The 26533-nt window shown below is 38.4% G+C and overlaps 1 protein-coding gene across 1 annotated transcript in view; it reads right to left on the bottom strand.

Annotated features, from left to right (window-relative positions):
• The window catches only part of EML6 (EMAP like 6), a gene marked incomplete at both ends in the record, with an annotated part of 303253 nt that overhangs the window by 160398 nt on the left and 116322 nt on the right, over window positions 1-26533 (bottom strand). The window contains 2 exons of the mRNA XM_082851443.1: window positions 5556-5654; window positions 9146-9305. Of these exons, the coding sequence (XP_082707569.1) occupies window positions 5556-5654; window positions 9146-9305 (259 nt within the window). The remainder of the gene's footprint in view (window positions 1-5555; window positions 5655-9145; window positions 9306-26533) is intronic.

Raw genomic sequence — 26533 nt, 5'->3', positions numbered from 1 at the left:
GAACCTAGGGGTAAGATGGAAATAAAGACACAGACCTACTAGAGAATGGACTTGAGGAAATGGGGAGGGGGAAGGGTAAGCTGTGACAAAGTGAGAGAGTGGCATGGACATATATACACTACCAAATGTAAAATAGCTAGCTAGTGGGAAGCAGCTGCATAGCACAGGGAGATCAGTTCGGTGGTTTGTGACCACCTAGAAGGGTGGGGTAGGGAGGGTGGGAGGGAGGGAGATGCAAGAGGGAAGAGATATGGGAACACAGGTGTATGTATAACTGATTCACCTTGTTATAAAGCAGAAACTAAGACACTATTGTAAGGCAATTATACTCCAATAACGATGTTAAAAAAAACCAAAACACCTCATGGGAACCACAAACCAAAAATCTACAATAGATACGCACACAAAAAATAAAAAGTAACGCAAACACAACACTAAAGATGGTCATCAAATCACATGAGAACAAAAGAGAAAGAGAGGGAAAAATACCTACAAAAACAAATCCAAAACAATTAACAAGATGGCAATAAGAACATACATATGGATAATTACCTTAAGGGTAAATGGATTAAATGCTCCAACCAAAAGACACATGCAGACTGAAAGTGAAGGGATGGAAATATCCCATGTAAACGGAAATCAAAAGAAAGCTGGAGTAGCAATACTCACATCAGACAAAATAGACTTTAAAGACTGTTATAAGAGACAAAGAAGGACACTACATAATGATCAAGGGATCAATCCAAAAAGAAGATATAACAATTGTAAATATATATGCACCCAACATAGGAGCACCTCAATATATAAGGCAAATGCTAACAGCAGTAAAAGCAGAAATCGACAGTAACACAGTGATAGTGGCTTTAACACCCCAGTTTACATGAATGTACATATCATCCAGACAGAAAATCAATAAGGAACCACAGGCCTTAAATAACACGTTTGACCAGATGGACTTAATTGATATTTATAGAAAGCAGCAGAATAAACATTCTTCTCAAATGCACATGGAACATTCTCCAGGATAGATCACATGCTGGGCCACAAATCAAGCCTCAGTAAATTAAAAAATACTGAAATCATATCAAGTATCTTTTCTGACCACAATACTATGAGATTTGAAATCAATCACACACACACACACACACACACACACACACACACACACACACACCCCAAAACTGTAAAAAACACAAACACATGGAGGCTAAACAATATGTTACTAAACAAACAAAGGATCACTGAAGAAATCAAAGAGGAAATAAAAGAATACCTGGAGACAAATGACAATGAAAAGATGACAATCCAAAAACTATGGGACACAGCAAAAGCAGTTCTAAGAGGGAAGTTTATAGCAATACAATCTTACTTCAGGAAACAAGAAAAATCTCAAATAAACAACTTAATCTTACACCTCAAGCAACTAGAGAAAGAACAAACAAAACCCAAAGTTAGTAGAAGGAAAGAAATCATAAAGATCAGAGCAGAAATAAATGAAAAAGAAATGAAGGAAATGATAGCAAAAATCAATGAAACTAAAAGCTGGTTCTTTGAAAAGATAAACAAAACTGACAAGCCTTAAGCCAGTCTCATCAAGAAAAAAAGAGAGAGGGCTCAAATCAATAAAATTAGAAATGAAAAAGGAGAAGTTACAACTGACACTACAGAAATACAAAGGATCATAAGAGACTACTACAAGCAACTATATGCCAATAAAATGGACAACCTATAAGAAATGGACAAATTCTTAGAAAGGTATAGCCTTCCAAGAATGAATCAGGAAGAAATAGAAAATACGAACAGACAAATCACAAGTACTGAAATTGAAACTGTGATTAAAAATCTTCCAACAAACAGAAGTCCAGGACCAGATGGCTTCACAGGTGAATTCTATCAAACATTTAGAGAAGGCTTAACACCTATTCTACTGAAACTCCTCCAAAAAATTGCAGAGGAAGGAATCCTCCCAAATTCATTCTATGAGGCCACCATCACCCTGATACAAAAAAAAACAGACAAAGATACCACAGAAAAAGAAAATTACAGGCCAATATCACTGATGAATATAGACACAAAAATCCTCAAAAAATAGTAGCAAAGATGAAGTGGGAGACTGGATTGACATATATACACTACTATGTATAAAATAGATAACTAGTGAGAACCTATTGTATAGCATAGGAAACTCTACTCTGTGCTCTGTGGTGACCTAGATGGGAAAGAAGTCTGGGAGGAAGAGGATATATGTATACATATGGCTGATTCACTTTGCTGTACAGCAGAAACTAACACAACATTGTAAAGCAACTATGCTCCAATTTAAAAAAAACCCAAAAACTATGATCACCTCAGTAGATGCAGAAAAACCTTTTGACAAAATTCAACACTGGTTTATGATAAAAACTCTCCAGAAAGTGGGCATAGAGGGAAACTATTTAAGCATAATAAAGGCCATATATGACAAACCCACAGCTAACATCACTCTCAATGGTTAAAAGCTGAAAGCATTTCCTCTAAGATCAGGAACAAGACAAGGATATCCACTCTCGCCATTTTTATTCAACATAGTTTTGGAAGGCCTAGCCATGGCAATCAGAGAAGAAAAATAAAAGGAATCCAAATTGGAAAAGAAGAAGTAAAGCTGTCACTGTTTGCAGATAACATGATACTATACATAGAAAATCCTAAAGATGCTACCAGAAAACTACTAGAGCTCATCAATAAATTTGGTAAACAAAAAAGTTTTAACTTTGTATGGAAACACAAAAGACCCTGAATAGCCAAAGCCATCCTGAGAAAGAAAAACAGAGCTGGAGGAATCAGTCTCCCTGAACTCAGACTATACTACAAATCTGCAGTAATCAAAACAATATGGTACTGGCACAAAAACAGAAATATAGATCAATAGAACAGGATAGAAAGTCCAGAAATAAACCCCTGCACCTATGGTCAACTGATCTACAACAAAGGAAGCAAGAATATACAATGGAGAAAAGATAGTCTCTTCAATAAGTGGTGCTGGGAAAACTGGACAGCTACATGTAAAAGAATGAAATTAGAACACTCCCTAACACCATATGCAAAAATAAACTCAAAATGGGTTAAAGACCTAAATGTAAGACTGGATACTATAAAACTCTTAGAGGAAAACATAGAACACTCTCTGACATAAATCACAGCAAGATCTTTTGGATCCACCTCCCAGAGTAATGAAAATAAAAACAAAAATAAACAAATGGGACCTAATGAAACTTAAAAAGCTTTTGCACAGCAAAGGAAACCATAAACAAAACGAAAAGACAACCCACAGAATGGGAGTAAATACTTGCAAAGGAAGCAACCAACAAGGGATTAATCCCAAAATATACAAACACCTCATGCAGCTCCATATCAAAAAACAAACAAACCCCAAAAAAAAAAAAAAGGGCAGAAGATCTAAACAGATATTTCTCTAAAGAAGACATACAGATGGCCAAAAAGCACATGAAAAGATGCTCAACATCACTAATTATTAGAGAAACGCAAATCAAAACTACAATGAGGTATCACCTCACACCAGTCAGAATGGCCATCATGAAAAATTCTGCAAACAATAAATGCTAGAGAGGGTGTGGAGAAAAGGGAACCCTCCCACACTGTTGGTGGAAATGTAAATTGGTACGAAAGAATGTAAATTGGTATAACCACTATGGAGAACAGCATGGAGGTTCCTTACACAACTGAAAAATAGAACTACCATATGATCCAGCAATCCCACTTCTGGGCATATATCCAAACAAAACCATGATTCGAAATGATACATGCACTCCAATGTTCATTGCAGCACTATTTACAATAGTCAAGACATGGAAGTAACCTAAATGTCCATTAACAGAGGAATAGATAAAGAAGATGTGGTATAAGTACAATGGGATACTACTCAGCCATAAAAAAGAATGAAATAATACCATTTGCAGCAACATGGATGAACCTACAGATTACCATACTAAGTGATGTAAGTCAGGCAGAGAAAGACAAATATCACATGATATCACTTATATGTGGAACCTAAAAAAATGATACAAGTGAACTTATTTACAAAACAGAAAACAGGCTCACAGCCTTCGAAAACAAACTTATGGTTACCATAGGGGAAAGGTGGGGGGGGGAATAAGTTATGAGTTTGAGATTAACATATACACACTACTATATATAAAATAGATCATCAACAAGGACCTACTGTATAGCACAGGGAACTATACTCTATATTGTATAATAAACTATACTGGAAAAGAATCTGAAAAAGAATGGATATATGTATATGTACAACTGAATCACTTTGCTGTACACCTGAAATATAACATTGTAAATCAATTATACTTTAATATAAAATTAAAATTATATTAAAAATAAATAAGTAAATAAAATTAATACATAGAGAATAAATACTGATATAATTTAATGTAGAAAAAAAAACAAATGCAAGAATCACAAATATTTTCAACCTGCTCATTAAGTACTAAGTTAATACCAATTAAATAGCAGTAAGTTAATATCAATACCTGGGGGTAAAGCCCAAGCATCACTATACTCTAAAATCTTCCCAGGATGTGTAGCCAGTGGTGGAAACCATTGCGCCAGACGGGTGCCAGGCCTCTTCCAACACTAACGTTCCATTGCTGATCACTCCTGGACTTTCTGAGGACTTAATCCTTGAATACAATTTGCCCAAATGTTCAGTAAAAACTATGGGGGCCCCTTAAAATGAGAATTCTCCCTAGATGAATATGCCATTCATATAAAGAAATCTTTTAGAGTTCACACCAATCAAGAGGCAGTGAATTTACATTTAATTAGGGCCTCATTCTGCATGGAGTTATACTTTGCAGAAATACAGAACAACTAGGAATCAATGTAAGACAGTATGCAAATTCATTTTTTTTAATTAGAAAATCAAGACAATAAAATAGCCAAATTACTTTAATTATTCCAGACACTTGGGAAATAGATTTCTGACCAGCTAATGCACATGCCTGCTTCCTACCCCATCTTGCCAGCTATGGCTACATGGAATTATCATCTACGATCACAATGACTTCAATATGAATGGTAAGCAGACAATTTATATTCCAGTTTCTTGAATATAACAAAGAATCACACAGTTGTCATTATATTCATTTGAAATTCAAATGTATACACTTGTAAACATACCTTGTGAATATTATTTTCTAACAACTATTTCCATTTCTAAATGAATACACCTAAACAGTGCATATAATTTCAAATTCAATTCTACTTTTATTTTATGAAGCTAAATGCCAGTATCAAAAATCTGTTTTGCCTATGAATAACAGTAACAATTTAAATAAAGCATCTGATCACCAGAAGAGATCATGCCAACAGAGCTACTAATCATAAATTAATTTTTATAAACAGTAAGATTTTAAGTTGCATATGGAGGGAGAATCTACACTTGAAAATTTTATTTTAAAAAATACTACAACTCTGAGAAGCTACATCACAGTTCCCTCACAGTAATGAAACCTGCATGGCTTGATCCAACAAGGTCTTCTTACCCGGTCGGAGTGGCCAGTGGCTGAGGCCAGAAGTTTTCCCTTCCTCCAGTCCCAAATGCAGACTGTGTTTTTGGCATCCAATCCCACAGAGGCTAAACGCTAAGAATAAGAACAATAATTTAATACCAGAAAATGATGGGAAAACTTCCTATTATCCATTCCATCTTTCGATAAATAGTTCTTATTACCTACTATGGGCTAAGTATTGAATTTCTTGTGAAAAAAATGATTTCTCAAAACCCATCTTAAATCCAAAGCTAAAGATATCACAGTAGGTATTATTCCATTAGCATATACTAAAATTTCAACAACCTAAAACCTACAACCAATTTGTCCTTCTTAAACATAGGAAACATGCAAAATCTCATGAAGTCTCTGATTCATCAGTGGAAATCATAGGAACAGAACTAGAAGGCAGGATTTAAATTTTCAAATTTAAGATCTTAATACGGTTTTAAGAGCATCTAGGATTCTGTAGTCTAAAAGCCTCACCAAACTGTTAAAATGAAAGGGTTTGACAAACACATGGAAAAGAAATCCCATAAATGAACATTATCTTCATTCTTCTTAATTTTCATAATTTCACAAACATTTGGAGTAACTACAGAAGGATACATAGTTTTAGTAAAAGTACTCTGGTACTTCATCTCCCAGTCTAAATTCATTGGATTCAGATCAGACCTTGTCCTCAAAGGGAAAAACAATCCCACACCTGAGTATATACAAAATTAATAGGGTCAAAACACATATTAGGGACACCAAAATCAGAGCTTCTAGCAGCATAGAAACAAAACTATGTAATCGAGAGAGGTCTGGGCTGGGAGTAAGTAGATTTGGCTTCACTTTTGACTTCATGATTAGCCAGACAAAAGACCTTAGAAAATTAAACTCCTTAAATTTCAGTTTTTTCAACTGTAAAATGAGTGTAAAGTATTTTTTCTGTCTACAAAGTAGTATTGTTGTATGGATCAGTGAAATAATGTAAGTCAAAAGGTTTTAAAAACATCACTACCCAAGTATAACAGTATGTGAGCTTATGTATTTCACCGTGTGTACGTGCATATATATGCAATGATAGATAGCCATATATGGCTAAATACATTTAGTGTTATGCAGAGATTATTCAGGTTTCTTCACTAAAGGTAGCTTCCATTAGGAATATTCAGTATAAAAAATATATAGCTGGAGGTTTTAAAATAGGTGCTTATTGAAAGGAGGTCTTTGCTGTAATTTTCAATTGAGAGTTCCAGTAATGGAAATGATTTTAAGACATGGTTGTATTTTTATCTATATATGAAAATTTGAAGTGAGTGAATTCCATTCAGCTTATTTTTTTCTTTTCTCTTTACTTAAACAGAAAAAGCAGTTAACATAAACATGGGCACTAAAGTAAAACCCACATAAGAAATGTGAAGAAGACTGAGAAAAAGCCAAAAGAAATCTATTCTGTTCATTTGCAGTGACAGGCCCTATCGCTACCGGAAAAGCATTTCAATTGCCTTTTGATGCTTGTGAGGTGATGGTCCATTTGTTATTTTCTAAATATCGCTCGATTCCAGTGAACTCTGTCCAGGGAAAAAGGCAGATCTGAAGCAATAGGCATCAACAAGCCACGAAATCCATCACAGCAAACAAATAGGAGGTTATTTTTCTCAACTAACAGTTGTGAAAGTACCATGCAGTTCATCCCTGTCTCTACCTTCAAAATGGAACCTAAAAAAATAGCTAGGATTCTAACACAAAATAAAATGAACAAAGAACTAAAAGTTACAGCTGGATTTCCCCCTGCTACATTACATTTTTCTTGTGATTTTGATAAAGAATGTTTGCTAGAACATTGATAAAGAATGTTTGCTAGAATTTTGATAAAGAATGTTTGCTAGAAAAGCAAAATCAGGTAGAGAATGTGCATGTAAGTTCACATCAAAGCATTCATTTACACTTGTACATACATATGCATCCTGACACATTCATTCAGTTTAGTCAGGAAGTCAATAACTGCAAATCTGAACACATGTTACTATCTAGCTATTTCTCTTTAGACCTGGATATACAATAGAACTTATGCATTATCCTGACTAAACTGGACAAGATTATAGTTAAATCAAAAACATATTTACCAGGGGTCCACATATGTATTGAATCTAATTCTAGAAAGAAAAATGAATAGAATGATCACTACTCTCTCAAAATAGCAGAAAACACAAAGTAAATCTTAACTGTTTAAAAAGTGACCCAAACCAGGTCAAGTCCTATCTGAACTACCTGCAAACTCTCAGCTTGGTCTATCTTCTATGAATAATTTCACAGGTCTTTCCACAATATGGACTTAGAGAAGTAACTCTAAAATTTACCAAAAAATAGACTGAAGGAACTAACTGGCATTAATACAAGAGTGAAAGAGACAGAGGAAGGGCGTCCTAGGAACATGGAAAAGGCTAGGAAGAAAAGGCATGGCCTTCATGAGGAGGTGAATGCAGGGGGAGCCAGGAATGAGGTCGTTACACTTCCACTCCCTTCTCTTTAACATCTTTTAAAAATTGAGATAGAATTGGTATCTATAACACATTAACAAATCTGGAAGTCCACAGAAAGAGAGACACTTTGTTGGAATGGGAGACTGGGAGGGCTTCATGTAGACCTATGAAGTGTCTTGGAAGAATGAATCACTTTAAGGGACAAACAGGGTGAGCAGGGCACTGGAGGTAAAGAGGGCAGCATGAGAAAGTGTCTGGAGGTGCCAAGGTACCTGGTCTGGTAGAGGAATCTCTCTGACTTATCCAACTTGACTGCAAGGGAATAGTGAAGAGAAGGCTAGAAAAGTTGGTCAGCCTAGAATGCCCAGCCACAAAGTGTGGACTTCATTCAGGGGGTACTCCAAGCTTCTGTTGTTTTTAAACAACGTCTGACACTTTTTTCAGTTGGTGAAATGCATTAGCAAGAAATTGACTGTGTGAAGACAGGTTACTTAAACTGTCAGGCATGACACAGATTTGGAACTTAAAGGATGGTGGCAGGGAGAATGGGAAGGAGAGAATGAATGTCAGAGTCACTGTAAAGAAACTAATAAATACACATGGATCAGTGACTGCTTGAATTGAGGTGAGTGGGTAGGGGAAAGGAGTTAGAAGTCACCTCAAGGTTAAAGAATCAAATAGAATCTTCTCAATGAATTATTAGGAGGTGATGCTATCTTCTGAAAGCAAGGGGAACCAAGGAGATACTCAGGGCTTGAGGTCAGTGAAAAAGGTTCAGTCCAACCCTCATTCCAAATAGGAAGCTAACAATGGAAGACAAAGTAGATTCACTGAGTCACTATGAACCCAATCAACATGAAGTTCACAACTTCCTTTCTGGGGGCTTTTTAACCTAATAGTGAGACTGGGGGAACCAAAACTAGGTCCTATCCAGAGCTGGATCTCAGTACCATGAGTGTGGAAAAGGACCAAACATATGAGGATTCTAAGAGGCTGACAAGGGGAGATAGGGAGGGCTGACAGACCTTCTGAGTCTATACGCTATGTGCATTATAATTCTAGGTGACTTGTGAGAAGTCATTAAAGAAAAAGAAAATGCAAAAAGATACATACCTGTCCATCCGAGTCGAAAGCCAGGCAGGCGACTCCATGTGTATGGACATCTTTCAGAATAGACACAGTCTGGACATTATAGGAGTCCCATATACATATATATGGCTCCTTCCCAACTTGGCCAGTTGCAACGAGGGTTTTATCTGGGTGTAAGGCAAGGCTGAAAAAGAAAAAGGCCTCTTTCACATCTTCCTATTGAACAAAGTTAAGAAAAACATTGATCATCTTTTATCCACATTGCTCATTTTAATCATCTAACAAGATAATCCCAAGAGAAAGAGTCCAAACTGTCGCCAAAGTAATGAATTGGCTGATTGGTCTAATAGAAACATTCAACTTTGGCAAAGAGAGGCTTAGCACAGTTTAACAATAATTTCATCTCATCTTACCCGCTTGGTAACCTTGAAAATCAGACAACTGTTATAATTCTGTGATTCTATGTTCTATCATTGCCTTATGTTATGGTATTTACTTACTGATTTTGAAAATATTACTTAGCTTTCAAATTAACTTTTGACTTTAAATTGGAAAAAAAAGCTGTTGCCAGGAGAAAGCGTACTTCTCAGAATTAATTAAACCTGCTTGCAGAAGCTCTGGATACCATCCTCATTAGGATTTCAAAGCATGGAGGGGGGTTTCAGAGTCAAGTGCTGTTTCTGTATCTGCTGCCATAGATTATGTATTTTAAATGAAAATTTCTATTTTACACAAATCACTGTGACACTAAGAGAACCACAAATTACTATGCCTGTGGTTTGTGTAGAATTTTCCCTACAACTGTAGTGCAATCAAAATAAAACTGTCAAATGCCAACTAGAATTTCAAGGAATCTGTAGCAGTTAAGAGGGAGAAATGTAATCATTATTACTCCTAGATGAGAAATCACTCGAACGTTTTAAATTCGTTGTGTAAAGGAGTTGTGCCTTTCTAAAAACCGGTGTTGGGAATTAAACGAAAGACCTTTATAAAAAACTAGCAGATGACTGTTTACACAATAAACAAAAGTAGAACTTTTTTCCTTTTCAATTTCAGCATCTGTTTACAGTTAACAGAAGCAGAATTGAGTTTTCCTTTTCAATTTTCAGCTTGATTTTGATAAGAATATATGCTCTGGAATCAGAGCATTTGGATTTACACCTGGATTTGCACATTGGCTGCCCCTCAATACCTCTAGTTCCTTGGACATATTACTTGATCTCTTTTGCCCTCAGGTTCCTCATCTATGAAATGAAGATAACATATGAAAATAGATGATATAATGAATACAGAGCAGTTAGCACAGAGTAAGCACTCAAGTTTCATTATCATCATTATTTGTGTAACTGGCAACAGACAGATACAACCAACATAGGCATGTCTCTGTTGATACGGGTGTTCCTTTTAGAAACAAACTACTTTCTGCTTCTCCCCCCGCCCCCAATTCTGCAACCATCAAGCCCCACAGTCTGTTCTGGTGTCTCTCATCCCACTGTGCTCACTTCCTGGGTCTCCCACCAAACCTAGTACCATCTTTTGCACAGGACCCCGAGTGCTGGCTCCCTTTCCTTACCGTCGGTGCTCCCAGGCCCTTGTACCCTGGCGCCGGGGTGCAGCTGGCCTTCCCAGGAGCTCCCAGTGCCCCCATCCACAGGTCTTCAGTCCCCGTGATGCCTAAGCTGGAGGTCGGCTCCATTTGCACTCTCCCTACGAGGCTGGATGCTTCATCGAGTTTTGGTTTTTCCTTTTTCTTTGTAAGCAAAAAGGGTGGAGTTGGAGCTGCCTGGAGGGTGAGCTTTGTGGTTTTGGCTGCAGAGTGGGGGGAGGGTGAGTGTGGGTCCAGATGGAGGGGGAGGAAGAGGATGGATTGGGAGCGTTGACCTTCGGGGCGTCTCACAGGAATCAGGCGCAGGCGCTTCTGCCGCCACCGCCCTTCCAAGAAACAGCCCCATCTCACGAGATCTCGGGAGTTCTGCGGAGGCGGAGGCTTCCTGGGATGAGAGACACCTGCGTGCTCCAGGTGCCAGTGAGGACGCTCCAGTCAGAAAGGAGTTTGGCTCACACCACCAATCAAGCAAATCTCAATCTGCCTCACCTGCCCTCCCCCCACCCCCTACCCCCCACCGCCAGCCATAGTCACAGGGCACTCTCCCCAGGGGCCTGGCCAGGCGCTGGGGACCAGGCTGTGGCCCAAAGGCTGTGCAGTGGGGAGACTGCCTGAGTTCAGAACTTGGGAGTGAAATGCACGTAGGCGGGCCGAAAGTCTATCATCTTTCAGGAAGAGGAAGGACAAATCCAGTATCTGCCATGGTCCAAGGCTGCAGCAGCCCTTATGCACCATGTCACTGCACACCCTCGGGGGGCCAGTTGTTCCTCCTGGCAGCAGCGAGCTGTCTAGAATTCACCCCAGGAGACCATGGCTGCCTTTTCCTCAAGCCTTTCCCCTGCAGCACCACCTCAGGCATTGCTCTCCCTTTCTGACCCAGTCCAACTGCCTGCGCCCTGCGATGGGTGAGCCGGCCTCTCCAGGCAAGCCCGCCTCTCCAGGCAAGCCCGCCTCTCCAGGCAAGCCCGCCTCTCCAGGCAAGCCCGCCTCTCCAGGCAAGCCCCTCCGTCAGGAAACGTGCTCCTCTTTCGAACTCTGTCAGGGAGTCTATGGGCCTGGGGCTGCTCTGGACGGGGGAGTGTGGGGTTTCCCGGGAAGGCAAACAAGGTGCAGGTGATTTCCTGGCTTCAGCTGTGATGGGAGTGAACGTGGGTCCTGATGGAGGGGAAGGGAGGAGAGGATGGGCTGGGATGAGAAACACCTCGGTGCCCCGAGTCTGAGCTGGCCATCTTAGTACTTGCTGGAAAATATATCCTCTGGGATCGTTATGAGGAGTAAAATAAAAAGAAGACACACATAAAAGGGTAGCTTTTTCACAATAGGTGACTCTTAGAGGCTTTAAAACATTTTAAGCTTGTAGAACACTTCAGCATTCAGAGTTGGTGAGAGAAGACCAATAAAGTATAAAAGTACCCCCTCAACATCAATTTTGCTGGGATACCTCTGGTCCTTGATACTTTCTAGATGTCCTAGAAAATTGCAAGTAGATTATGGAGTGTCATACTTGTTTCATTAAAATAGTGGATGGAAGCAGTCTTATGAAAACCCTATGACAATTTAGTATATTTTAGTTCATTCATTCATTCATTCAACAAACCCTTATTTAAGGGCCTATGAAATGTCAGGTGGTGCCATAGATAACAGAAAATACACTGCCCTCCTCTCAAGAAGCCCACCTTAAAAGGAAGGACAGACGCATAAAATAATAACGGGCAGGCCAGGGCAGCCTTGAAAGCCCTTTTAATCGGGCCAGAAAGTTCGGGCATCACTGACAGTCAGGAGCAGGATACAACATAAATAGTTTCACATGTCAGGAAGGTAACCCTAGTAGCAGTGAGGAACAGTGGGAAGAACAGATGGGTGAGGGCTGTTAGAGGAAGCAGAGAGGCCAGAGACTAGGTGAGAGAGAGTGAGGTACGAGAGGGGCAGAGAGGATGGAGAAGAAGAGTCAAGAGATAGGTAAGGGAAAGAGAGCAAGAGAGAGACAGGGTGAGGGTGTTTGAGGCTAAGGAAAAGCTTGAACATGTCAAACCTGACAGTTTTTTGCTTAGGCAACTGGGTTGATAAATCACAGAGCTTGGCAGCATTAGAGTCTGAAGCCCGATCCTGGGAAAAAGATGGCCTTAACTCGACCTTAGTCTCTGCCAAAGAGACTCCCCAGGTTACACCACACCTGAAGTCCCAAGAACTATGAAGAAGAGGATTTGATGAGACTGTCTGTTCCATGAGGGCAAGGGCTGTTTCTATCACTCTACATGGTTCCTGGAACATCGTGGCAGAGTAAGCGTTAACAAGCTGCTTGCGAGAGGAATGCTGGACATCGAGAGGTGAGAAGGGAGGATGGCCAGAGCGTCACCATGCTGCTCCCCCATCCCATGCCTTGGGCCCCCTCCCTTGGGAACAAACAGATGTCAGAAACTGAGCTGGAAAAGATAAAAGTCAGAACAGCTGAGCATTTTGAAAATGACAAAAATAACATTTCTTGGTTGAAGGAAGCCATGTGGTTGACAGGGTCTTGGTGCTCTGGCCGGGTGCCTCTGAGGTGGGAGAGCCGAGTTCTGCACATTGGTCCACCAGAGACCTCCCGGCTCCATGTAATACCAAACGGCAAAAGATCTCCCAGAGATCTCCATCTCAATGCTAAGACCCACCTCCACTCAACGACCAGCAAGCTACAGTGCTGGACACCCTATGCCAAACAACTAGCAAGACAGGAACACAACCACACCCATTAGCAGAGAGGCTGCCTAAAATCATGTTAAGGTCACAGATACCCCAAAACACACCACCAGACTTGGTCCTGCCCACCAGAAAGACAAGATCCAGCCTCATCCACCAGAACACAGGAACCAGTCCCCTCCATCAGGAAGCCTACACAGCCCACTGAACCAACCTTAGTCACTGGGGGCAGACACCAAAAACAATGGAAACTACGAACCTGCAGCCTGCAAAAAGGAGACCCCAAACACAGTAAGTTAAGCAAAATGAGAAGACAGAGAAACACACACAGATGAAGGAGCAAGGTAAAAATCCACCAGACCAAACAAATGAATAGGAAATAGGCAGTCTACCTGAAAAAGAATTCAGAGTAATCATAGTAAAGATGATCCAAAATCTTGGAAATAGAATGGAGAAAATACAAGAAACATTTAACAAGGACCTAGAAGAACTAAAGAGCAAACAAACAATGATGAACAACACAATAAATGAAATTAAAAATTCTCTAGAAGGGATCAATAGCAGAATAATTGAGGCAGAAGAATGGATAAGTGACCTGGAAAATAAAATAGTGCAAATAACCACTGCAGAGCAGAATAAAGAAAAAAGAATGAAAAGAACTGAGGACAGTCTCAGAGACCTCTGGGACATCATTTAACACACCAACATTCGAATTATAGGGGTCCCAGAAGAAGAAGAGAAAAAGAAAGGAACTGAGAAAATATTTTAAGAGATTATAGTTGAAAATTTCCTTAATATGGGAAAGGAAATAGTCAATCAAGTCAAAGAAGGACAGAGAGTCCCATACAGGATAAATCCAAGGAACAACATGCCAAGACACATATTAATCAAACTATCAAAAATAAATACAAAGAAAAAATATTAAAAGCAGCAAGGGAAAAACAACAAATAACCTTATGGGGATTCCCCTGTATGTTAACAGCTGACCTTTCAGCAGAAACTCTGCAAGCCAGAAGGGACTGGCAGGACATATTTAAAGTGATGAAAGGCTAAAACCTACAACCAAGATTACTCTACCCAGCAAGGAACTCATTCAGATTTGATGGAGAAATTAGAAGCTTTACAGACAAGCAAAAGCTAAGAGAATTCAGCACCACCAAACCAGCTCTACAACAAATGCTAAAGGAACTTCTCTAGGCAGGAAACACAAGAGAAAGAAAAGACCTACAATAACAAACCCAAACAATTAAGAAAATGTAATACAAACATACATATATATCAATAATTACCTTAAATGTAAATGGATTAAATGCTCCAAATAAAGACATAGACTGGCTGAATGGATACAAAAATGAGACTCATATATATGCTGTCTACAAGAGACCCACTTCAGACCTAGGGACACATACAGACTGAAACTAAGGGGGCGGAAAAAGATATTCCATGCAAAGGGGAATCAAAAGAAAGCTGGAGTAGCAGTTCTCATATCAGACAAAATAGACTTTTTTTGTTTTTTGTTTTTTTTTGCGGTACATGGGCCTCTCACTGTTGTGGCCTCTCCTGTTGCGGAGCACAGGCTCTGGACGCGCAGGCTCAGCGGCCATGGTTCATGGGCCCAGCCGCTCCGTGGCATGTGGGATCTTCCCAGACCAGGGCACGAACCCGTGTACCCTGCACTGGCAGGTGGACTCTCAACCACTGTGCCACCAGGGAAGCCCCAAAATAGACTTTAAAATAAAGAATGTTACAAGAGACAAGGAGGACACTACATAATGATCAAGGGATCAAACCAAGAAGAAGATATAACAATTATAAATATATATGTACCCAACACAGGAGCACCTCAATACATAAGGCAACTGCTAACAGCTATAAAAGAGGAATTGACAGTAACACAATAATAGCAGGGGACTTTAACACCTCACTTACACGAATGGAGATCATCCACAGAGAAAATTAATAAAGACACACAAGCTTTAAATGACACAGTAGACCAGATAGATTTAATTGACATTTATAGGACATTCCATCTAAAAACAACAGAATACACTTTCTTCTCAAGTGCTCATGCAACATTCTTCAGGATAGAACATATCTTGGGTCACAAATCAAGCCTTGGTAAATTTAAGAAAATTGAAATCATATCAAGTATCTTTTCTGACCACAACGCTATGAGACTAGATATGAATTACAGGAAAAAATCCGTAAAAAATACAAGCACATGGAGGCTAAACAATACACTACTAAAGAACCAAGAGCTCACTGAATAAATCAAAGAGGAAATCAAAAAATACCTAGAAACAAATGACAATGAAAACACGACAACCCAAAACCTGTGGGATGCAGCAAAAGCAGTTCTAAGAGGGAAATTTATAGCAGTACATTCCTACCTCAAGAAACAAGAAACATCTCAAATAAACAACCTGACCTTACACCTAAAGCAATTAGAGAAAGAAGAACAAAAAAAAACCCAAAGTTAGCAGAAGGAAAGAAATCATAAAGATCAGATCAGAAATAAATGAAAACGAAATGAAAGAAACAATAGCAAAGATCAATAAAACTAAAAGCTGGTTCTTTGAGAAGATAAAAAAAATTGATAAACCATTAGCCAGACTCATCAAGAATAAAAGGGAGAAGACTCAAATCAATAGAATTAGAAATGAAAAAGGAGAAGTAACAACTGACACTGCAGAAATACAAAAGATCATGAGAGATTACTACAAGCAACACTATGCCAATAAAATGGACAACCTGGAAGAAATGGACAAATTCTTAGAAAAGTATAACCTTGTGAGACTGAGCCAGAAAGAAATAGAAAATATAAACAGACCAATCACAAGCACTGAAATTGAGGCTGTGATTAAACATCTTCCAACAAACAAAAGCCCGGGACCAGATGGCTTCACAGGCGAATTCTATCAAACATTTAGAGAAGCGCTAACACCTATCCTTCTCAAACCCTTCGAAAAAATTGCAGAGAGAGGAACAATCCCAAAGTCATTCTACAAGGCCACCATCACCCTGATACCAAAACCAGACAAAGATGTCACAAAGAAAGAAAAGTACAGGCCAGTATCACGGATGAACACAGATGCAAAAATCCTCAACAAAATACTAGGAAACAGAATCCAACAGCACATTAAAAGGATCGTACGCTAAAATCAAGTGGGTTTATCAAGGAATGTAAGGATTCTTCAATATACGGAAATCAATCAATGTGATACACCATATTAACAAACTGATGGAGAAAACCATATGATCATCTCAATAAATGCAGAAAAAGCTTTCAACAAAATTCAACACCCATTTATGATAAAAACCCTCCAGAAAGCAGGCATAGAGGGAACTTTCCTCAACATAATAAAGGCCATATATGACAAACCCACAGCCAACATTTTTCTCAATAGTGAAAAACTGAAACCATTTCCTCTAAGATCAGGAACAAGAAAAGGCTGTCCACTCTCACCACTATTATTCAATATAGTTTTGCAATTTTTAGCCACAGCAATGAGAGAAGAAAAAGAAATAAAAGGAATCCAAATTGGAAGAGAAGTAAAGCTGTCACTGTTTGCAGATGACATGATATTATACATAGAGAATCCTAAAGATGCTACCAGAAAACTACTAGAGCTAATCAATGAGTTTGGTAAAGTAGCAGGATACAAAATTAATGCACAGAAATTTCTTGCATTCCTATACACTAATGATGAAAAATCTGAAAGATAAATTAAGGAAACCCTCCCATTTACCATCGCAACAAAAAGAATAAAATACCTAGGAATAAACCTACCTAAGGAGACAAAAGACCTGTATGCGGAAAACTAGAAGACATTGATGAAAGAAATTAAAGATGATACAAACAGATGGAGAGATATACCATGTTCTTGGATTGGAAGAATCAATACTGTGAAAATGACTGTACTACCCAAAGCAATCTACAGATTCAATGCGATCCCTATCAAACTACCAATGGCATTTTTCACAGAACTCGAAAAAAAAATTTCACAATTTGTATGGAAACACAAAAGACCCTGAACAGCCAAAGCAATCTTGAGAAAGAAAAATGGAACTGGAGGGATCAGGCTCACCGACTTCAGACTATACTACAAAGCTACAGTAATCAAGAAGAGTATGGTACTGGCACAAAAACAGAAATATAGATCAATGCAACAGGACAGAAAGCCCAGAGATAAACCCATGTACATATGTTCACCTTATTTTTCATAAAGCAGGCAAGAATATACAATGGAGAAAAGACAGCCTTTTCAATAAGTGGTGCTGGGACAACTGGACAGCTACATGTAAAAGAATGAAATTAGAACACTCCCTAACACCATACACAAAAATAAACTCAAAATGTATTAAAGACCTAAATGTAAGGCCAGATACTATACAACTCTTAGAGGAAAACATAGGCAGAACACTCTATGACATAAATCATAGCAAGATTCTTTTTGACCCACCTCCTAGAGAAATGGAAATAAAAACAAAAATAAACAAATGGGACCTAATGAAACTTAAAAGCTTTTGCACAGCAAAGGAAACCATAAACAAGATGAAAAGACAACCCTCAGAATGGGAGAAAATATTTGCAAATGAAGCAACTAACAAAGGATTAATCTCCAAAATTTATAAGCAGCTCATGCAGCTCAATATCAAAAAAAACCAAACAACCCAATCCAAAAATGAGCAGAAGACCTAAATAGACATTTCTTCAGAGAAGACCTACAGATTGCCAACAAACACATGAAAGGATGCTCAACATCACTAATCGTTAGAGAAATGCAAATTAAAAGTACAATGAGGTATCACCTCACACCAGTCAGAATGGCCATCGTCAAAAAATGTACAAACAATAAATGCTGGAGAGGGTGTGGAGAAAAGAGAACCCTCTTGCACTGTTGGTGGGAATGCAAATTGATACAGCCACTATGGAAAACAGTATGGAGGTTCCTTAAAAAGCTAAAAACAGAACTACCATATGACCCAGCAATCCCACTACTGAGCATATACCCTGAGAAAACCATAATTCAAAAAGAGTCATGTACCACAATGTTCATTGCAGCTCAGTTTCCAATAGCCAGGACATGGAAGCAGCCTAAGTGCCCATCAACAGATGAATGGATGAAGAAGATGTGGCACATATATACAATGGAATATTACTCAGCCATAAAAAGAAATGAAATTGAGTTATTTGTAGTGAGGTTGATGGACCTAGAGTCTGTCATACAGAGTGAAATAAGTCAGAAAGAGAAAACAAATACCATATGCTAACACATATATATGGAATCTAAAACAAAAAAAGTGGTTCTGAAGAACCTAGGGGCAAGACAGGAATAAAGACACAGACATAGAGAGTGAACTTGAGGATACGGGGAGAGGGAAGGGTAAGCTGGGACAAAGTGAGAGAGTGGCATAGAGATATAGATACTACCAAATGTAAGATAGATAGCTAGTGGGAAGCAGCCACATAGCACAGGGAGATCAGCTCGGTGCTTTGCGACCACCTAGAGGGGTGGGATTGGGAGGGTGGGAGGGAGACCAAGAGGGAGGAGATATGGGGATGTATGTGTATGTATAGCTGATTCACTTTGTTATAAAGCAGAAACTAACACACCATTGTAAAGCAATTATACTCCAATAAAACATGTTAAAAAAAAAACAAACAAGGTGCTCGCTGAAGAGGGAGTGAAGGAGGCCAATGGTCATGGCTGCCGTTTTGCCTCTCGCTCCTGCTGCAGGCACAGGTTCTACCCGGGACTAGAAAATAAAGAGGATTGAGCATATTTCCCCTAGATGCTGAGAGGCACTTTCAAGAGACACAAATGAAACTCTTTTGCTGTGATTACAGCTTCTAATTAAAATGCTTGAGAGACTTGGTAAATTTCTGGGGTTCTAAAAAACAAAGAATAAAAAAATTGCTATTCCAGTGAATTGTCCTAACTATAATTTCATGATTCTTGACCATTCTCATTCCTTGAATGAGGGGGGAAATGAAAAAAACACTTTCAACAAATCTTTAGAGAGGCCTTCAAAATAATTTATCAGTGTATGTTACTCAATTATCAGGGTGACCCCAAAACATCCCATTATGGATTTGAAATATTTTTACTCTGGTTTTTATCGTCCTTTTCGTTCATCTTAAAGCACATAAATTTATCACATTTATGAAAATGTCCATGCGGGATTTTTTTCCCCAGAAGTTTCTTTAACACTGTTCTTTAAACCATCTTTTCCCAGCCCATGATATCCCATTTATCTAAGTTCCTCCTTTACCATTTGAATATATTAACAAAATAATCCTTTTCTCCTTTTATAAGCCAAGTCTCTGACCTCACTTCTCTGGCTTGCATGCAACAATGCAGTGACTCATAATGTTCCTATTTATCCACGTCCATGGCAAGATCAGGGCAAACAGACAACCACCTCTACTCACTTTGCCATTTTCCCATCAGCTTCCCAGAAACTTCACTCCTTCCACCTGGGTAATAGAATGACAGCATCCGTGTATCATTTAGAGCAGAGCCAAGTGGCATTTACTTACTTTTTTTTTAAATATGTCATATCATTCAACAGCAGTTTTTAATCCTCATAAGAAAGCAGGGGAAAACCCCAGCAACCTTAATCACTGGATTTGCACATCAGGTATTGGTAATAAGGGTGCAGTTACAGGAGCATTCATTTAATAAGCATATTTGAAGCTACCATCAAAGTATCTATATTCACTTCTCACTTCTCTGCATTTAGGAATTCAAGAATTTCATGAAAAGTTGTTTTGAGCAGGATCTGCTTTCATCTAATCCCAAAACATATTTGGAATTTTAGTTCAGAAGCGTTTAAATGAGATAGATAGATAGATAGATAGGTACAGATTCCAAATTGGCCCCCTACTGCATACTTCAAAACTGCTCTTTCCTTCTCCTACAGAGATGCCCTAAGCATAAGAAGCTACCCTAAGTATTGCCTTTAGATCAACCAACAGATTATAGGAGGGTGTGTCTCCTTATCCTATTAAGGGGCCATGATGAAAACTATCATGCCCCCTGAATTCCTTCTGATAAGATTTCATCAGAAATGGCCAATTGTTGTGTTCTTCCATGAAGAAATTACAGAAGTGGAAAGTACTACCACTACACAAAATATCTGGTCCACTCTGGGCTTCCCATTGTCTTCTTTACCATAACATAGTGTTGCGTTCTTTCTGTGACTGGAAGTATCGATACCGCTTACTTATATTTTATGTCTTCCATTTGAGAGTCCATAAAGCCAAATCTCTGCTTTTCTAAGAAAACTTGCACATTACAAATTTTACAGATTATTATGGCTACAACAGCAATGTCACAGTGTTAAAACTTTCAAAATTGACTCCCTTTCACTGAGGGTCTCAATACGATGGAGGTCTCATTCCACACCTACATAAAAAGGTTTGGTGTCCTTTCCTTGGTAGTTTATTGCATTGATTGTATTGTACACATGGCAACAAAAAAGGGACCAAGCTTTTAAAGAACTGCTTTTCTCTGTGTATATATAAATCTAGTTCCATTGGGAAATCCCATCTTCTGTTGCCATAGCAATAGAAAGCACTGCAGAGGACTTTCATCACCCTATCAGGGAGAAGGAATTGATTTGTTTCTCCAAGGGCAAAAGCATGTCTTTCTGATGTCAGATAAGATCAGGAAGATTTCCCAATATGTCGTGTGGGGAGAAAATGAGAATTAACAGGGTCATGAAAAGAGGTAGCCTTATGAGGTTAAACAAAAAACTCTCAACAACACTAATCATTCTCAATTCATGAAGGCAAAAAAAAAAAATTATATTTCAGTACTTGTTCCAAGTGCAGCATTTAAAAAATGTTCATGATTTGGACTTTGCTTTTTAAAGCCTTATTTCATTTTTGCTCAGGCTGCTTTAGGGATTCTCTCAGTAATAACTTTATACGGTAGTAGCTTTTTTTTTTTCCCAGTAGTCTCACCAGGAAAGCATGAAAGCCTTGTCTCTCCTTTCTCTGAAAATAACCCTGAGAGAATTTTCCAGTGTTGGAGGTATAAGTGCATCAAAGTGATGATTAGGCTGGACTGTCTGAGAGCAGCGGGGGAGGCTGCTGCTTTCTGGGCTGAAGAGGTAGTGGCCCAACCTCAGTGGATGCTCACCTGTGAGAAAGAAAAGGCAAAGGAAGACTTTTTTGAAAATAGTGGGCTGGTGGTAGTGGGACCTCAGATGGGGGTGGCTGTGCTTCAGTCCTTGCCCCCAGAGCTGCACTTGGCACTGGAGTACCACCACTGAGACTGTGATCTCATCTCACACCACAGAGAGGCCCTCTAGGTGGGCCTGGGCAGGACATTTGGAGTGAGAGCAATGTCAACAGACCACCAGGGTCCACTGCCATTGTCCCTGAACTGTGTAAGCCCATGGGTACCTGTATAATCCGTGGTTGAGCAGTGGTCCCTCAAATTGGACTTCTCAACAACCTTGATGAGTGGTACATCTAATGAGAATTAATGTGATTTAGAAAAATAAAGACACACAATAACTCTTGCATGCTGAGTGTTGCCACATGGGTATTGGTATGGAACCATATTCTAGTAATACCTTAATACCACATAAAAGAATGGCTAAGGGCATAGTAGTTTGGCTGCCTGAGATCAAAGCATGCAGCAGCATGCTGGAGCCAGCAAGAACTGGTTGTTAAATTTCAAAAATTTTGAATATCAGTTGTTAAACACAGCCACTGTTTACAATTAAATTATATAAACTTGCAACTAAATAAATTATATTAAAAACAACGGTAACCTACCTAAGGAGGTAAAAGACCTGTACTCAGAAAACTATAAGACATTGATGAAAGAAATCAAAGATGACACAAACAGATGGCGAGATATACCATGTTCTTGGATTGGAAGAATCTACACTGTGAAAATGACTATACTACCCAAAGCAATCTACATATTCAATGCAATCCCTATCAAATTACCAGTGGCATTTTTTACAGAACTAGAACAAAAAAATCTTAAAATCTGCATGGAAACACAAAAGACCCTGAATAGCCAAAGCAATCTTGAGGGGAAAAAAATGGAGCTGGAGGAATCACACTCCCTGACTTCAGACTATACTACAAAGCTACAGTAATCAAGACAATATGGTACTAGCACAAAAACTGAAATACAGATCAATGGAACAGGATAGAAAGCCCAGAGAAAAACCCATGCATATATGGTCAAATAACCTATGAAAAAAGAGGCAAGGATATACAACGGAGAAAAGACAGTCTCTTCAGTAAGTGGTGCTGAGAAAACTGGACAGTTACATGTAAAAGAATGAAATTAGAACACTCCCTAACACCATACACAAAAATAAACTCAGAATGGATTCAAGACCTAAATGTAAGACCGGATACTATAAAACTCTTGGAGGAAAACATAGGAAGAACACTTTCTGACATAAATCACAGCAACATCTTTTTTGACCCACCTCCTAGAGTAATGGAAATAAAAAAAAAATAACAAATGGTCCCTAATGAAACTTAAAAGCTTTTCACAGCAGAAGGAACTACGAACAAGACGAAAAGACAACCCTCAGAATGGGAGAAAATATGTGCAAACAAATCAATGGACAAAGGGTTTATCTCCAAAATATATAAACAGCTCATGCAGCTCAGTATTAAAAAAAACAAACAACCCAATCCAAAAATGGGCAGAAAACCTAAATAGACATTTCTCCAAAGAAGACATACAGATGGCCACGAAGCACATGAAAAGCTGCTCAACATCATTTATTATTAGAGAAATGCAAATCAAAACTACAATGAGATATCATCTCACACCAGTTAGAATGGCCATCATCAAAAAATCTAGAAACAATAAATGCTGGAGAGGGTGTGGAGAAAAGGGAACCCTCTTGCACTGTTGGTGGGAATGTAAATTGATACAGCCACTGTGGAGAACAGTATGGAGGTTCCTTAAAAAACTGCAAATAGAACTACCATATGACCCAGCAATCCCACTACTGGGCATATACCCTAAGAAAACCATAATTCAAAAAGAGTCATGTACCAAAATGTTCACTGCAGCTCTATTTACAATAGCCCGGAGATGGAAACAACCTAAGTGTCCATCATTGGATGAATGGATAAAGAAGATGTGGCACATATATACAATGGAATATTACTCAGCCATAAAAAGAAACGAAATTGAGCTATTTGTAATGAGGTGGATAGACCTAGAGTCTGTCATACAGAGTGAAGTAAGTCAGAAAGAGAGAGACAAATACCGTATGCTAACACATATATATGGAATTTAAGAAAAAAAAATGTCATGAAGAACCTAGGGGTAAAACAGGAATAAAGACACAGACCTACTAGAGAATGGACTTGAGGATATGGGGAGGGGCAAGGGTAAGCTGTGACAAAGCGAGAGAGAGGCATGGACATATATACACTACCAAACGTAAGGTAGATAGCTAGTGGGAAGCAGCTGCATAGCACAGGGAGATCAGCTCGGTGCTTTGTGACCGCCTGGAGGGATGGGATAGGGAGGGTGGGAGGGAGGGAGATGCAAGCGGGAAGAGATATGGGAACATATGTATATATATAACTGATTCATTTTGTTGTGAAGCAGAAACTAACACACCATTGTAAAGCAATTATACTCCAATAAAGATGTTAAAAAAAAAATACAATGAGGTATAACCTCACACCAGTTAGAATGGGCATCATCAGAAAATCTACAAACAACAAATGCTGGAGAGGGTGTGGAGAAAAGGGAACACTCTTGCACTGTTGGTGGGAATGTAAATTGATACAGCCACTATGGAGAACAGTATGGAGGTTCCTTAAAAAACTAAAAATAGAATTGCCATATGACACAGCAATCCCACTACCAGGCATATACCCTGAGAAAACCATAATTCAAAAAGACACACGCACCCTAATGTTCACTGCAGCACTATTTACAATAGCAAGGTCATGACCTTGCTAATTGCCCATGACCAACCTAAATGCCCATCGACAGATGAATGGATAAAGATGTGGTACATATATACAATGGAATATTACTCAGCCATAAAATGGAACGAAACTGGGACATCTGTAGAGACGTGGATGGATCTAGAGACTGTCATACAGAGTGAAGTAAGTCAGAAAGAGAAAAACAAATATTGTATATTAACGCATATATGTGGAACCTAGAAAAATGGTACAGATGAACTGGTTTGCAGGGCAGAAATTGAGACACAGATGTAGAGAACAAACGTATGGACACCAGGGGGGAAAGTGGCGGGGGGTGGTGGTTGTGGTGTGATGAATTGGGAGATTGGGATTGACATTTATACACTAATATGTATAAAATAGATAACTAATAAGAAAAAAAAAGATAAGGTGATAGAAGGTAAAGCCTGGAGCTTTTGTAGTAGTAGGAGGAGTTGTGACAGCAAAAACAAACACAATTTTGGCTTATGTTATAAAATAATGACTCAATCTTTAATGGTCTAGGAGCTGATCATAGAGTTTTCATATCCACACTCCCTTCCTTATGTTTGTCAACTGCATCATATAATAGTTTCTATATAAGAGAAATTTCTAGGAAGGAAGAACTCCAATGACACACTAGTTGACAGATCTTATAATGGCAAAACACTAAACTTACAATTTTAATTCTTTGGGGTTGACGTCATTCAATGCTAAAGATCAACATTCATTAAATAAAGACCCTAAATCAGTGCCTGACATATATTAAATGGCAATAAATATTAACTATTACAATTACTATGATAAAAAATAAAACAAAAAATAAAAACAAAGGTAATACATACTAAAACTCATCACTTCCTAATTATTTTACTAATTTTACTATTATATATAGTCTTAAGGCTATTGATCGCCAGCCTAACTGTATGGTAGAAATACTATATAGAATGATGTACCTCTGCACATCTCTTTCCAACTGTTTTCAATGATGTCACATTAGTGGTTTGAAATCAGCTGCTGTGGTTTTACATCATGGAAATCAACAAATGCTGCAAATCAGCACTTGATTTGTTGTTTTATCAGTTGTCTAGACTTAAAATATAGAAGGATAAAATGTGAACAATGCAGAATAAACTTAAAAGTGTGTTATGTTTACAGCTGTTACATTATGAATAACACAAAAAATTGAGAAAATATTCTTCCAATATTCAAAAAGTATTATCCAGTTAGCAAGTAAGTCGCTCACATCATTGGCTAATGATTAAAGTTCTGACATAAGTCTTTGTTGCATCACTTTTCTCTTATCAATATAAACAAAAATATCAACTAACATTCATGTCAGAACTATACTCATTTGTCAATGATGTGACGGACTTCATTTCTGAACTAGATAGTAATCAAGCATTTATTCCTCATCTGATTTTGTCAAATCATGGTTGAACTGCAACCATAGGTTGGCCACAGATACAAGAATTCAGCAAAAAGCAAGGAAAGAATTTTATGACAATTAATTGGCTATATGGGATTTACAATAAAGAGTATTATATATTTCATTATTATTTGTAAATTGTGTGCAACACATTTATATCAGCAAAATTTACAAAAAACTTAGGAATGTATATACATACATACATTTTCTCTTGGAGAGCTTGTTCTTAAACAGTTATCAGTACATCACTGAAGCATATCTCCTCTACTTACTGGCATGTAAGTTTCTCACAAATCACCTTCAGCAAATTACTCAATCTCTCTGTGCCTCAGTTTCTCATCCATAAAATACGAATAATAACAGTACCTACCTGAAAGAAGGTAGGTACTATTGTGAGGATTTAATAAATTCTAAAACAGTAATTAAAACAAGAGTGCTTAAAACATAGTGAGTAGTATATATGTGTCTTTAGTATTAACTAACTGCCATGTGATAGAATCTGCTCAAACAATCACATGTGAAAACCCTGAGGATTGGCATTCTAAGACAGAGAAACTCATGTACATAGAGAGCTACTGTGAACTAATCTCCAAAGTTTAAAAATAAGACTACCCTCTGAGAATTAGACTGGTAAAAACCACATGAAACGGACAAGATTGGTTATCTAAAGAAGTCATTGAAGGAGAAAATATCCTAGGCAAGAAGTTTGAAAATTGTATCCAATCATGATTGACAGTG

Source organism: Leucopleurus acutus (genome assembly GCF_964270905.1).
Source record: "Leucopleurus acutus genome assembly, chromosome: 12".
In the NCBI taxonomy this organism is placed as follows: Eukaryota; Metazoa; Chordata; class Mammalia; order Artiodactyla; family Delphinidae; genus Leucopleurus; species Leucopleurus acutus.
This window is presented reverse-complemented; position numbering and strand designations above follow the sequence as displayed.